Source organism: Dunckerocampus dactyliophorus, chromosome 2 (genome assembly GCF_027744805.1).
Source record: "Dunckerocampus dactyliophorus isolate RoL2022-P2 chromosome 2, RoL_Ddac_1.1, whole genome shotgun sequence".
NCBI lineage: Eukaryota > Metazoa > Chordata > Actinopteri > Syngnathiformes > Syngnathidae > Dunckerocampus > Dunckerocampus dactyliophorus.
In genome coordinates this window covers 8390628-8405494 of record NC_072820.1, presented here as the reverse complement: position 1 = coordinate 8405494, position 14867 = coordinate 8390628, and the positions used below count along the sequence as shown (strand labels likewise).

The following is a 14867-nucleotide window of genomic DNA, read 5'->3' as shown; positions in this document are numbered from 1 at the left end:
CTCAACACAGCGCAGCTACATAAGAAATACATTAAGAAATAATAAATATCAAATATAATAAAGACAAAAATATATACAAAATAAAGTATTATATATATATATATATATATATATATATATATATATATATATATATATTTCTCTTTTTTTAATTAATTTAAAAATAAAAATAAAACAAAAAATAGAAGTATTATTTTTTATTAAAATTAAATACAAATATTATATATATACATATTATATATATATATATATATATATATATATATATATATATATATATATATATATATATATATATATATAATATTATAAATATTATGTCTACCGTGTGTATACATATGTATATATATATATATTGTTTGTATTTTATCTCAATTCTTTCACATACTTGAAGGTTTTTACAAAAAAGTAATGCAGTAATTACCCTCTCTGGTAACTAATTACATTTATGAAGGAGTAATTCTATTACTCCAGCTTTTTTGGCAAAGTAGCTAATAATTACAACTCACGACTGTTGCACTGGTGAACATTTAAAAAAAGACTACTGCTACACTTCATATCAGCGAGATCAGCGAGCGCATGAACGGCTCGGCTGCGTTATTATTGTCCAGCTGCACTTCAGTGCCAAGCGTGTACAAAGAGGCTTTTAGATAACAGAAGTGGTTTTCAGCAAGCATTTTTGATCTACAGATATGACATTTGAAAAACAAATCTTGTTTCTTGTAATGAGCGGCTATTTGAAATGCATTTGAATGCTGATGCTTTCACTGGCCTGAAATGGCAAAAAAAAGAAATGAGCTGTGGAATATCGGCCTGCTTAATTCATCACAACATCCCGTAGCAATCCCAATATAACATGCAAATATGCCCCCTAGAGGCAGTGAGCAGCATGAGCAATTTGGACACCCGGTGTGTGCTTTAATCATCAGGTGATGCTGACTTTGGGAGAGGCAGGTTGGTCACCCGTCAATCATAGGACGCATATAGACGACCATTCAGATTCACATTCACACTTATGGGCAATTTAGAGTTTAAAATGAAACCAACATGCTTCTTTTGGGGCTGTGGGAGGAATCTGGAGAACCTGGAGAAAACCCACAAAATCACCCAAAAATCCACACAATGAGGTTTGAGTCGGATTTGACCTCAGGACCACCAGGCTGTAGGACATACTTTACAATTTATAACCCATCCACCTCACAGTCCACAGGCATATCAAGCTCCTGATTAGACAGCATGATTATTGCTCAGGTGTGCCTTAGATTGGCCACAATAAAAGGCCACTCCAAAATGTGCAGTTTCTGAATGCTCCATAACACAGATTTAAAGAGACTTGTGACCACTATTTATAAAAAAACAGTGTTACAACTTTGAGTTCACCTTGTGAAAATCGTGAGCAAAGGTGTTGCATTTATATTTTTGTGGAGTATATTTGAGGTCTAGATGTTTATCCATGCAAACTAACAGGTGAAAATGACCTTTCCCCAAGCAGATCAGAGCTTTTCTTCCAGTCACTCACAGAAACTGGTAACCTAAAAAAGTGGCTCAAAACTTGGGCACATTAGCATGATGGTAGTTGTAAGATGATGGTGATTAATGAAGCACAGTCATAGCAGTATGATATCATGTTACACCAATTGATGTCTGATATTGAAAAAGTTGGTCTTTTTTGTCTTTGATGTTGTCCAAAAAAGGGTCTTGGGGGGGGGGCTCTACCCTCACACCAGTAGTGTCAGATCCAAGACAGATACGTGAGATGGACTTTTCCTGACACTGAGCGTCACCTGATGCTCTGACCTCCTCTGACATTTGGGGTGGTAGGGTAACAAAGGAACCTGACGACCTCATGATGTTTCAAGACGGGCGGCGGGCGTTAACCTCCGCACTGCACGTACTATATATAAACATCTGCATCCGTGACACCTCTTATCACCTGTCCTGCATGTCTGTGGTTTTTTTGGCCCGGGACCTCCATGAAGTGCTCTCAGCTCTGCCTCAGGAATAACTGCTGAAGAATGCTTTTGACAAGTATATCGCAGATGTTGCCTTTTGTTGCCCGACCGGGACTGTTTACATGGATGTATGAAGCGACAAGCCAACACTGGCTGGAAGCAAACACTGGTCCTTTTTAGCAAGGCAGCAACAAAGCCGCCACCCTCGGGCACGGAGGATGTGATTTATATGACACGTCGCCTCGCTCGGGGGGCCCATCGGGCTGTGTATTGTTTTGTTTTTTTACAGTATCTCAACCATTGTGTGAATGTTAAGACATCATATTGCCCGCATGCTGCGCTTTGAGTTTATGTTAGCCTTTTTCAAAGGGAGAAGGAAAGTTGACAGAGTGAAGCCTTGTTCTCACATTCCTACCGCCCTCTTTTTCTTATTGCATCCAGGTGGGAGCCGATGGAGGAGTCGGAGGAAGGCAGGACGAGAGACGACCTCTGTGATGTCAGCTAAGGTTGGTCAGATGCAGATGCCATTGCTCAAGTGCAGTCCATCTCTGCAAATAACCTCACCCTTATCATTATTTAACCATATATGAACATTGAATTAATCACTATTCTTTATTTGATTGTTTGTACAAACTAAAACACAATATTTGATTAAAATCTTATCTCATTATATAAAATAACATTATTATAATAGTTGGCTTGAACAGTAACAAAGGATATACAGTAGTTCACCCACCAAAGTTACCAAATTTGGTCATGTCTGGTGGTGCTTAAATTAATACTTTTTCCGATCGTGTCAGTCAACATTGAGCATTATTTCCTCAGTACAGGTCTCTCAACTTAGTGCAGGTGTACCTAATGAAGTGTCTGGTATGTATGTATGACTTCTACAAGCCTGTTGTTGCAAAGGACATATAGTAAGGATGAGTACAGAGAACCTACGGCAGGTGAGTTGTCAGCCTAGCTCAAAGACTCAAAGATCACCTCTTAAATAAAACTGTGTGAAAACATGAAAGCCTTTTAGTAATTCATCAACTTGATATTTAAATATACAACCTTATGTACAAAAAAGATCTCCTCTCATGGGTCTTTCTGTGTCCTGTAGGTGCTGCTGTGGGTGCTGCTGTCAGTGCTGCCTCTGGTCGACGGAGCGCGCGTGAAAGCCAACATGGGTGCCGCCGGTGTGGGAGCGGGCTCGGGCCATATCACTGGCCTGCTGGGAGGACAGGAGGGACTAGAACTTCCTGTAACGCTGCCAGAGTTGACAGAGGATGAGGAGCAGGGAGTCGACAGTGATCCTTATTCTCCTTGGCATTCTTTTTATGGTAATGAAGCTCTTAGCAGACAAGAAAGTATATTGATTTTTGTGTGTGTGCGGTACACAGGTCATAGTTTTATTGAGATAATGTTGAAATTGTGCTTGTGTGTTGAAAAGGTTTCAGCAATGAGCACATTTTTAATATCGTCATGAAATAATAGTTTAAGAAGCGAACGTGTAGAAAACACTGATTTCTGTAGTAGAGTTCATGACGCCAAGCAAAGCCGGTAAACAATACACTTTTTTCTACGTCACTAGCCGCTACAAGTGAACAGATAACTTTTGTTTTAGATATAGACATCTTACCGCTGAGTTAGTTCATCCATAAACAGAAGGATAAAGATAAAAGCTGCATCTTAGTGTGTAGCTTGAAACGCTGCAGGGGAGCAAGCGCGAATCAGGAGGGGAGCTTAATGTCAGCTGACTGATGTCATATGACAACTACAAATTGACGTTTACGCGATTGACCCAAACTACCATGGCAATCTACTGGTAGCTCGCGATCGACGTAATGGCCACCCCTGCTGTATATACAGTACTACAGTATATAATACAAACATTTCAGTATTAAGTAGTAGTAACAGGCATATCCATTGTTTTAAATGTATAGTTCATTAGAATATTCTACAATCTGGATGCTAGAATTTACCAGAAACCTTTAGAACAGGGGTGGGCAAACTTTTTGACATGCGGGCCACATTGAGTTAACAAAATTATCAGGGGGGCCAGACTATATATTTGATACACGCACACTAGTTTAAGCTTATAATAAACAGTCCACGTGGAATTATTTGTCTTATTTTGTCTGTAAAAGTGCCAGTCTGCTGTATAATCTGCTATATGTGCTTGTGTCCCTTTTTTCAGGAGCACTTTAAACATCAAAACCGCGTCAAATAAGAAAATTGGATTTTCCAGTTTTTTTTTTACCTGAATAAGACACCCGGAGTATGAAATATGAATGATGAAACATTGACTATTAAAGAGTTTGTGAACATCCCTACTTTTTTACTTCTCAGACAGTGCAGTGGGTAGGTTAGGTTTTCAGTGTCATACATTTGTTGGGCACCATAGGTAAGGTCGTTGTCTGGATCGCTGCATGTGTAAAGCTACTTAAACTATCAAAAGGTTGTCTCAGATTGCCTGACTGACTACTTGCAAGTCATGTTGCCAGCTTGTATGTTAAAGGTTTAAATTAAAAACTTTAGAAGCAACTTTGGAACTTCAGAATTTTGCAAAAACTGTGTTCCCTCAAAATTGTTATCCGTATGTACAATTTTCAAAATGTAAAAGAGCAACTTCTTACAGCCTTTGACAACTTTGACAACTAGAGTCAGTTCCAGCTCAATTTTATCCAAAAAAAGTCTCTTTGGCCAGAGTATGAATCATTTTGGACATAATTGTACATATATTGTGTAAGAGTATTACAAAAAAAATACCCATTGGGATACATTGTGATTGTCCAACTCATGCATGTCTAATTTAAAGTGGTGTTAATTTGTCATTTTCAGACCCTTTTGTTATTGATGAAGTTGACGATCATCCAAGCACTCGCTGGGCTGGCCGCATGCCACGTTCCTCAGATCCCACCGAACCGCAACTTAAAGGCTCGCCTAAGAAAAAGAAGAAGAGGAAGAAGAAAGAACAGGAAGAAGAAGCAGACGGCGCAGGTCGAGGAAAAAACAAGCAGCCGAAGCATAGCAGCAGGGACTGCCGAGTGGAAAAGCGAGAGATGAAGGTCAGGGATCTTGGACTCGGGTTTGACTCGGATGAGATCGTCCTTTTCAAGTTTTGCGTGGGCTCCTGTCAGTCCTCCAGGACAAATTACGACCTGGCGCTGAAAGCTCTGCTGGAGAACGGGTCGCTCCCACGACGCACCTCCCGCAAAGTCAGCAGCCACCCTTGTTGTCGACCTGATCGCTACGAGCCGGTGTCCTTCATGGACGCTCAGACCACATGGAGGACCATCCAGTCCTTATCTGCTGCCAGCTGCATGTGTATGGGCTGAAGGATGGACCAGTGGTGAAGGTCATTTCCTGTGTTTTTTTTCTTGTTGCGGAGGAACAAGTCTGGGTGCAGCCAGTGACTATGGACAAAGGTCAAAGCCTAAGAGGAGGCCATCATGGAACCACAGTGTGGAATTATTGTTACGTCCTCAAAGAGCGAACACTTATCTATGGACTATGTGAACGTGACTGATTTGATTTAACACCCAGCGTGTCAAGAGACAGCACAAGCACTGACTCTGTGTTTATCTTTTAAAACAAGCAAACAGACTGCTAAACGTCCAATATTTACTACTCACAGTGATGCCAGCTCTTCCCAGAAGTTCAATAACAAGTAAATGGGTTCAACGTTCAAGTGAGCTCAGCCGAATGGATGCCATGCATCTTCACGTATTACTGTATAAAAGTAAAATATATTTATTTCTGATAAGTTATTTATTTATTATAGCTTCGTATGAGAGCTGTTTTATCCAACTTTGTATCGTAGATGTATATCTATTTATTGCCAAAAGTCTGATTCCATGTTTGAGTCCGTCTGCTCCCATAGTCTGTGTACATACTTCATAAAGGTGCTGAATTTTTTTTCAGCGTGGTCAAATAACACCTCAAAAAACTCAGACTGAGAACCCTACACAGGGCTCAATTCTGGTTTGAAAACCAAAACACCTTGATAAAGCTTCAAAATTCACCACAACGACGTCCAGTGGAATGGCATTGTGTGCATAATAAATATCTTTACTTAACAGTACCTCACATACTTGAGTCTGATGATTGATTGCTCTTTTGACTGATGTTGAGTCACCATCTTTAACAACTACATTGAAAACATTAAATCATTTGTACTTTTTCATTTGGCTTTTTGTGGCCTTTTGTACTCTTATTTTGAAAGAAAGGTCATTTTCAACAAGAGATGAGAAGATGAGTAAGAAGAACACGTATGGACACTGAAGTTACGTGAAAAAAAGTGGACTGACAAAGCAGTTGTCTCCCAGCACGTTTGTCCGGATGAAGTCTATTTTAACGATATTGTTTACGACTGATAAGGGTTTTATTTTGGCACTTATTCACTTCCGGTTGATTTTGTCCCTCTTCCTGTTTACTTGGTTGGCCTCGCAGTAGATATCCACCAGGCTTTTGGGAACAACTGACTTTATTTTTGTATATTCCGGCACTGGTGGTGTGCATTTGAATCCAGTCTTTGTGCAGTTGGACGAGAAGGAGCAAATGTATCCTGCGACATTAGCATCTTTCGCTAGCTGCCCGCCACTTGTAATCAACAGGTCGAGTGGACCTGCTTATGCTTCCATGACAGTTACCATAGGTGTGTTAAAAATATTATTCCTAACCATACCTGTGCAGTTACCGGGGTGGAACTCTGTAACGAGTTATTCCAAATCGGGACACATTGTTTTGAAATTGGAGCAATTTAAAAGTTGATCAACTTCACCTTGAGTTCTAAATTGGAGGCAGCACTTTATGGTAGTAGCAGTTTTTGTCCTAATTGTTATTGTGTTTTGTGGCATTTTAATATACATAAACATATATATATTACTGTATTAATATATTACTTACCTAACTTAGATCTACAGATATTTATTTGACTTTGTGCCATTAGTTGGCTGCTGTCAGCTTTAATTCGGCTATTTGTGTTCCAGCCCCACCTGCTGGCTCGACCGGAACACGACAGGTCAGTAACTCATTTGCTGTAAATAATGTGTTAATTAGTGTCGTTTTATTTCTCTGCACACATATAACAAACAGCACATATCATTCAACTTACAGTAGTATCAAAATATGTCCACGTATGTGATATAAAACAGGAATTGAATTGTATACATTCACTTGTCCTTGCATCACTTTTTCAGGGCACAGAGTAAAGTAGCAGCATGTAGTTTAAAAAGTGCACCTCAACACCATCATGCATTGTATTAATAAACAAAAATCACATACTGGAGTCACACAAATTTGTACATTTTAAAGATTTGATTGTACCCATGGGGTATAATAATGTTTTGTGTACATTCCCTTGCTTGGAAATTGGCCCAGCAGAATTTTAATGCACTGTGTTTGTTTTTGGACTTGCAGCTCTTTCACTGAAGAAATATTTCATTCAACTCATGTCCATGTTTCATAGAGAGATTGACCCTGAAGTGACACTAGAATTAAACACTGTCATGTCCGGGTATGGCCCACTTTTCATGCTGTTTTTTTTTTTAAGTCAAATACACAAGCTAATTAAATGTAAATCCAATTTGGTTGGGTTGTTTTCCACTGCCACGCTTATCAGTCAAGCTGTCAAAAAAAGTAAAACATGACTAATTAAATGAACAAACACAATATTTTAGACTGGATCCTTGTTGTTTTTTAAACGGTTTTCTGTGCAGCAGGTTCAACACCAGATTTGACCAGTATTATTAAAATATTAGCCACAGATTCTTGAAATATACCAACGAGCCAACCTATTACATACATACATCTGCTCAATCAAATAAGATCCAGTAGCCCCTGTACTTACACTCACAAGTCACAACATTAGGTACACGTGCACAGACCAGTGAAAGCCAAATACAAGAGCTGTATCGAGATAAAAGTACTCGGTTTATTGACTCTGTCAAGGAGGTATTCATCTCTTGTATTACTGAGGTTGCAGTTCTGTAAAGTTATCCACTCATATTTTCCTCATATTTTGCCCTTGTCATATAACTGTAAAAGACTGCCAGAATACTAAAATGATATGTTTCAGTGCCAATCATAATTGAGCGTTACTATTACCGGATGCAACATTGTGATGTAGCTGTTGTAGGTGCAGGTGTTCCTAATGATGTGTCCAGTGAGTGTCATGATCCAGTCATGCGAGCTGCCACTGCTGAGATCACTCAAATCCTAAAGAGTCCTAAAAAAGTCCATTGTAAGATAATTAGAGGTATTTTAGTGACTGACACGAGCTGGGGGTACCGAATGTGCATGTGACCATCTCGTCTCTTCTGATGTGTGTAGAAGGGGCGTGAGCTGGTGACGCCGTCACCGACGACTCCCCCTGCTTTGGATCAACTGGTGCTTCCTCCTCGGCTCCTTGCACGGTGGTCCGTTCGACGCTGAACGGGTGGAAGTTGACCCGAGCTATGTCGTAGTCCCACGCGTGTCTCACTGCGAAGTCTGTGAAAGATGGAGCGTTCCCGATGGCCGCTCGCTGTTCCATGTCTTTCCTGCGTAATGACGCGTAGCTGGTGTCGTTCGTATTTAAAGATGGCGGGGAGTCCTGATCCCCGATCCAGCCTATATTGTCACCTCCACTTTCTTTCACTCGAGTCACTGCCCGCTTGAGCCTCCCACAGCCCTTCAAGAGCAGGTTCTTCCTGCACAGAATGTACACCCACGGGTCCAGAATTGGATTGAAGGAGGCGAAGCGGATGGCCAACAGGTCGCTGCGGTAGTCTGGATTCCCTCCAGCAGAAATATAAGCAGGATCGTAAAGCTGGTTTACAAAGATTCTCACCTGACACACAGAAAGAAAAGAATAGAGTACCTTAAAAAATACCACAGACCGTTTACAATGGTCGATGTCAAAGTATGATCCAGATTGGTGAATGGAACAGGTTTTGTAAATAAATAATAGCCTAAACTAACAATATCAGTAAGGGTACACTGAGACCTTTTGGGCAGGAGTGGACCCCTAAGTGCTCCCATTTGATTTGGATGACGGTTAAGGATTTTTTTTAGCAGGTTTTGTTGCCAACTTGGTTTACTTTTTACTAAATTCCTTTTACTTTACATTATATTTGCCAGTCCCACCGAATAAAACCTCCAGCTGCTAGTGTAGCTTACACCTTGAGAGACTGAAATACATTCCTACTGTGCGTGTATTTCAGTAATGGGTAACAATAATGCACGTGATGTTACATTTGACTGGGTTGAAGATCGAGGCCAGTTCTTACCACTAGAGGGATAGAGCACACCAGGAAAACGATGGTCATGAAAACAAGGAGCCAGAACATTTGGATCTCCGCCGCTGAGGTAACCGACTGCAGTCGCGGGAAGCGGCGCCGTGAGCCCCCCTGGTCGCACACCTCTGCCCGGACGATCCCCGTCCTCTGGTTCATCCCCACCAGAGACTTGCACACGGCCAAGTTACACAGCACCGTCACTGCGATGAGCAACAGCATCACCCCGCCGTAGAGGAAGGAGTAGCAAGCGCCAAGTGGATCCATCGCCCTCCAGTCCAAGAAGCACCAAGTTCCTGGAAAGTGCCTGACGTGCCTACCGAAGCCAAAACTGGGCATGATGCACAGGACGATGTTGGCCAAGTAGGCAGCGAGAAGGGCGAAGCGAGCCATGGTTCTGTCTATGTGCTGGGAGTAGAAGTAGGCGTGGTTGATGGCCAGGTATCTTTCCACCGCCATGGCGCACAGGATGGACATGCCGGCGGAGCCGAAGAAGAGCATGGAGAAGGAGAAGAAGTGACAAAGCAGAGCTCCACCGGGCCAGCGGTTCGCCACGTAGGTGGCTATCACCACCGGGCTGGTGAAGCATGTGCCCAGAAGGTCCGTGATCGCCATACCGCACACCAGCGTGTAGAAAGTGGTCTCCTTCTGCTCCTTCTTGGAGATGCACAGCACCACGATGGCGATGAGGTTCCCCAGGACGCCCACGCCGAACATAGTGGCTGAGGTGGCCAGAGACTTGGACTCGAGCCTCAGCGTAGGGAACACACTGTGGTTGTGACCCAGAGGGAGATGCGGCTCGGAACCATTCGCGTCCAATGCGATGGTGTCGTTGATCATAATTTAGAAAAAGACAAAACAAAGCTCAACAATCAGCGTCCAGTAACTTTATTTTAAAGTTGAAGGAGCCTGTGATGGAAATAGAGCAATTCGTCCCTCAAATACATGATGAAAAGTTGCACCAAAAAAAAGACCATCGGGTGCGTCTTGCTGACTTCCACGAGTGTTTTCATCCCGCATGAAGGCGCGCCTGTTTGCGTGTACACGCTCCCCTGTGCGGGTATTTAAGCTCAGTGCTGATGTCAGGACTGTGACGTGCGGGTTGCATGCACCATCCGGTCCTTGTGGACCCCATTTCTCAAAGAGCATTAGTGAGCAGTCATCACATGGGGAGGGGGCATGCCTGGGGTGCTAAATCATTTTATGATAAACGGCAATATAAGATCTCTGGTGGGAAAAAAACGATTACAACCGTGACACTTGATTGACACAACTGCACCTTATTCATTTATATTCGAAGCACTTCTCAAAATTATGCACTACAGTAGTAGACCGACGCAAACTACGTTTGCAGCATGAATGACACCTGGAAACTTACTAAAAGGGACTGTATGCAACTCCAAATACATTTTTTTGAAACCAGAAAATATAAGAACACCAGCACCGGCTAGCATTTGTCACCAATAGTTGTACAGATTGGTCAAGAAAACGTCAATTACGGATTAAACTGCATAAAAATTGTAATACATTTTTGTTCGGCCTGGATAAATTAATATGGCATTAATAACTCATGGCTGTTAGTATTCAGGTACATGTCAGTAGCGCTTACACGCACACAATTTCAATCATTGTGTGGTTACAATAGTAACAATCTGTACAAACATTCAATGACGGCTAACGTTAATAGATAAACTTTGCCAAATTGCTATCATTAGCTGACAACAAACATAACTAGTACGCATGTGTGTGGTACATCGGCGTAGCTTCCATACTCAAAGAAGGAAGAGGTGGGATATAATGCTTTCAGTATGTTCAGCATTGGGAGAACCCACTGCTTGCAGTCCCTCAAACTCCTTTTCACCATTTCCCACAGTGGAGTTATGGTTACCCTCAGAGGGTCGCCTGTAACTCGGAAACCATATAAGTGTATCATCATGATATTATTACACATTTGATTATTAGCATTTTCATTTTGTATTGTTGACCCAAAAAATGTACATTGAAATCAGAAGTCAAGGTTCCAAGCAGAAATTTGAGTATACATTAATTCATTTTAAACAAAAACCTCCAATTGCATGCAGTACAAATTACAAACATTCAGCAAGAAATGTTATTATTTTAAATATAATAAATAATAAAAAAAAATAAAAAATAAAATTATTTAAATATATAAATATAATAAATATAAATATAATAAATAAAGCAATAATACAATTTAAATATATACAACATGTTTTTTTTATAGTAAAGATAGTAAAATAAAATAATTTTAAAAAGTGTCATATTTTGTTATTTCCAGGCTTTCACGGGCCACATACAATGATATGGCAGGCCGAATCAGGCCCCCAGGCCTCGAGTTTGACACCTGTGCTTTAAGTGGAAGAGTTACACATGTTGACACCTGCACAATCTTCACTTGCCTTGCTCACTTTTCTTGGACAGTTTTGGTTATTTTAATTTGTTACAGAGCTGAATAGGCAAAATATGATGCGTTGCACTATAGAACACAGCAGGCTACAAGTACAATATTAAAAATACTTTCTGACAGTGTCCATCAAAAGTAAACATTATTATCTTTGTAACGGTACTGTTCTTGATGCGGCTCTTATGTTGACCTCTAGATTGTGCAGGTGTAATGAAATGTCTGGCAAATATGATGTGAAATAAAGTAATTGTGCATGCAACTGTTCTGTACCGAAATATTAGTAGGATTAGCCCCATTTTCCGTTTTTTTTTTTTTTGGTAGCTTTTATTTAGAGGATGTTGTTCATATTCTTATTAACTGTAATATGTCTCACACAGCTCAGCACCAATCAAATCACATAATTATGTTGGTTTTCATAGAAAAAACCTAATTTGTTGTCCAGGTCTCAGTGGAGTGTGATAAACCAGCACCAAGGTCAGCTCCCTTAACCGCCATGCTGCTCCTGTTTAAATCCACAAACCCATTTTTCTCTATTAAATGTTCTCCCAACATTTTTGAAAAACGTACTAGGACAGCTTTTTTTCTCCCACTGAGTCCTGGCACTTTACAGGAGCCAATATGAGGCTTATTACTGCCAAACATATTGTTGAAAACATTTTTTTTGCACTTTAAATATGGTGGCTGACTTTGACCTTGTGACAAAGCAAGCCAAACTAAGACTAGCTTTTGTGTTGTGGTTGTTTTTGTTTCAACTTTAGGCCTGTCGCTGATGAAATGATTGGAAGTGTCAAAGCTTCTTTAGAAATCCTCTTGAAAAAGACTTCTGGAAATGATGTCGTCGGGTATTCAAATGGAAATGGTTGTGGATAAACTCTATTTTTCAGAGTACATCCGCGCTACAATTAATGATGTTTGGATGGCACTGGAAAAATGGGGGGTTACATTTGTGTGAAGTGATAAGGTAGGTGATGCTGACTGGGTTGGAGTTAAAGCTCAATAGTAAGTAAACGTAATGGAAAAATAGGCATATAATTTGTGACGTGATTGAAAATGTACTTAGAATAGTAGGAGATCATACAGTATATAAAAGCACTGTATTATATGCAAACTGTCAAAAATGTTGACACAAAACATATTTTTATAGTTTTATAATTATAGTTTTACATGCGTAAAACAATTAGAAATGCATATAAATGGCAAATGACAGGGTTAAATAAACATTTAAGGTTACTTTTACCGTAAATGTTTTACCGTCATTGAAGATTTCATTTATATTGGTTTTCCAATCCTCGCACGACGCAGCGGTGAAAACCTGTCACTGAGTGGGAATCCCCCTACAAATAACACTTTATTGTTGGTTGGATGCATTTTTGTACTTTGGATACTGCTTTATCATCATTGTTAAACTTTCCCCTTCAATTTGGTATTAAAGTAATATTCAGGCTCAAACCATAGCAATCGTGAGTGGACAAAAAAAAGTGAAGCTTACGCAACTGCAAAAAGTTTGGGAACCATTGAATTAGACCACATATACACACATAGTAAAGACATTGTTGTGATTTTTGTGTCACTGAATGCACTTTGCTGTCGTTTAGTGACATTAAGGAAGTGTGGTTCCCATGACGAGCTGACTGGAGACGTGTTTGTGAGTTGGAGATTCATATATATATTCATATATTCATATTCATATATAAGCACCGTTCGCAGGACATTGAGCTGCTGATGGTGAAATGCCGACCTTTTTATTTGCCTCGTGAGTTTAGCGCTGTGTATTTAACTGCTGTTTACATTTCACCACGAGCTAACACCGCTAACGCACTAGGCCTCCTGCATGACATCATTGATAAACACGAGACCAAACACCCAGACGCTGTATTCCACCTCAGACCCTCGGCGCATGTGGGCGGGGCTCCAGCACATCACAGTCTATCGACAGCAGAGTAGCGTAGCCACATCCAGCCAAACCACACTTCCAGATGAGCTGAATGAGTTCTATGCCCGCTTTGACACCCAAACTCCTGATGAGCAGAGAGGGTGGCTGGACTTGGGGAGCACACAGGACTCACCTGTCATGGTGACATCAGCTGATGTGCGCAGGTTTCTGAACTAAACAAACCCATGAAAAGCAGCAGGCCCAGACAACATCTCAGGACGTGCACTTCGGGTTTGCTCATCAGAGCTAGCTGATATGCTTGCTGACATATTTAACCTGTCGCTTGCACAAGCATCTGTACCGACCTGCTTTAAGTCCACCACCAAAGTGCCCATACCCAAGAAGAGCACCAAGACCTGCTTAAATGACCATCGCCCTATAGCACTCACTCCTATTGTTATGAAGTGCTTTGAAAGAATAGTCATGACCCACATCAAAAAGAGCATCCCGGCAACTGTGGACCCTCTACAGTTTGCATATCGCCAGAACCGGTCCACGGATGATGCAGTCAACACTGCCATCCACACAGCCCTTTCTCACCTACAGGGCCAGGACACATATGTCAGAATGCTATTTATAGACTACAGCTCTGCTTTTAACACAGTCAGCCCCCACAAACTCACAAATAAGCTCCTCACACTTGGCCTGTCACCCCCCCTCTGTAACTGGGTGTTTAACTTTCTAACTTTCTAACTTTCATTGACCCAAGAACAAGGGAAAAGGAGCCGCATAGACCCCTGTTTATTGATGATACTGAGGTGGAGAGGGTGAAAACCTTCAAGTTCCTTGGCACACACATCAGCAAGGACCTCACCTGGTCTCACAACACCCAACAAATTCTGAAGAAGTCCCAAAGGAGACTGTACTTCCTGAGAAGACTGAGGAAATTTGGCATGTCCACCAAAATCCTGAGTTGCTTCTACAGATGCACCATCGAAAGTGTCCTTATCGCCTCCATCACTGTTTGGTACGGTAACTGTACAACACGTGATAGGAAGGCACTCCAGCGGGTGATCAAGACCTCACAGAACATTGTTGGGGCAGCCCTCCCCTCACTGCAAGACATTTATAAATCTAGAGTCCTACGAAGAACACACAACCTCATCAAGGACAGCACACATCCACAACACTCATTATTCACACTCCTACCGTCAGGCAGACGCTACAGGAGTTTGAAGTCCAGGACCACAAGACTGGCGAACAGCTTTTACCCACAGGCCATCAGGCTTCTCAACGAAGCACTCACACACACCGCACGCAACACACGCACACACTCATAGCACTTTTATTTATTT

At 41.2% G+C, this 14867-nt stretch overlaps 2 protein-coding genes and 1 long non-coding RNA gene across 5 annotated transcripts in view; 2 read left to right on the top strand and 1 right to left on the bottom strand.

The window, feature by feature from the left end:
• The window catches only part of LOC129177634 (artemin), a 30586-nt gene extending 24507 nt beyond the window's left edge, over positions 1-6079 (top strand). For all 3 annotated transcript variants that reach the window (XM_054768968.1, XM_054768969.1, XM_054768970.1), the window contains exons 3-5: positions 2394-2458; positions 3058-3277; positions 4779-6079. In XM_054768968.1, coding sequence (XP_054624943.1) covers positions 2394-2458; positions 3058-3277; positions 4779-5275 — 782 coding nt within the window. In that variant the 3' untranslated portion in view covers positions 5276-6079. The remainder of the gene's footprint in view (positions 1-2393; positions 2459-3057; positions 3278-4778) is intronic.
• Positions 6080-6373: 294 nt separating this feature from the next.
• On the top strand, positions 6374-7584 carry LOC129176753 (uncharacterized). Its single transcript, XR_008569495.1, has 3 exons — positions 6374-6594; positions 6929-6960; positions 7359-7584. It is a non-coding gene; the product is annotated as an uncharacterized LOC129176753 (long non-coding RNA).
• Positions 7365-10235, bottom strand: ptger4c (prostaglandin E receptor 4 (subtype EP4) c). Its single transcript, XM_054767110.1, has 2 exons — positions 9209-10235; positions 7365-8769 (listed from the first exon to the last, which is right to left on the bottom strand). The coding sequence occupies exons 1-2, from the start codon at positions 10052-10054 to the stop codon at positions 8191-8193; spliced, it is 1425 nt and encodes a 474-aa protein (XP_054623085.1). The 5' UTR covers positions 10055-10235; the 3' UTR covers positions 7365-8190.
• Positions 10236-14867: the final 4632 nt, after the last annotated feature.

Excerpts from the sequence above, each read along its gene's own strand:
- ptger4c (XM_054767110.1), bottom strand. The coding sequence starts at position 10,054 with ATGATCAACGACACCATCGCATTGGACGCGAATGGTTCCGAGCCGCAT. Across the intron at positions 8,770-9,208 it reads TGTGCTCTATCCCTCTAGTG|GTGAGAATCTTTGTAAACCA; the intron begins GTAAGAACTGGC and ends TCTGTGTGTCAG.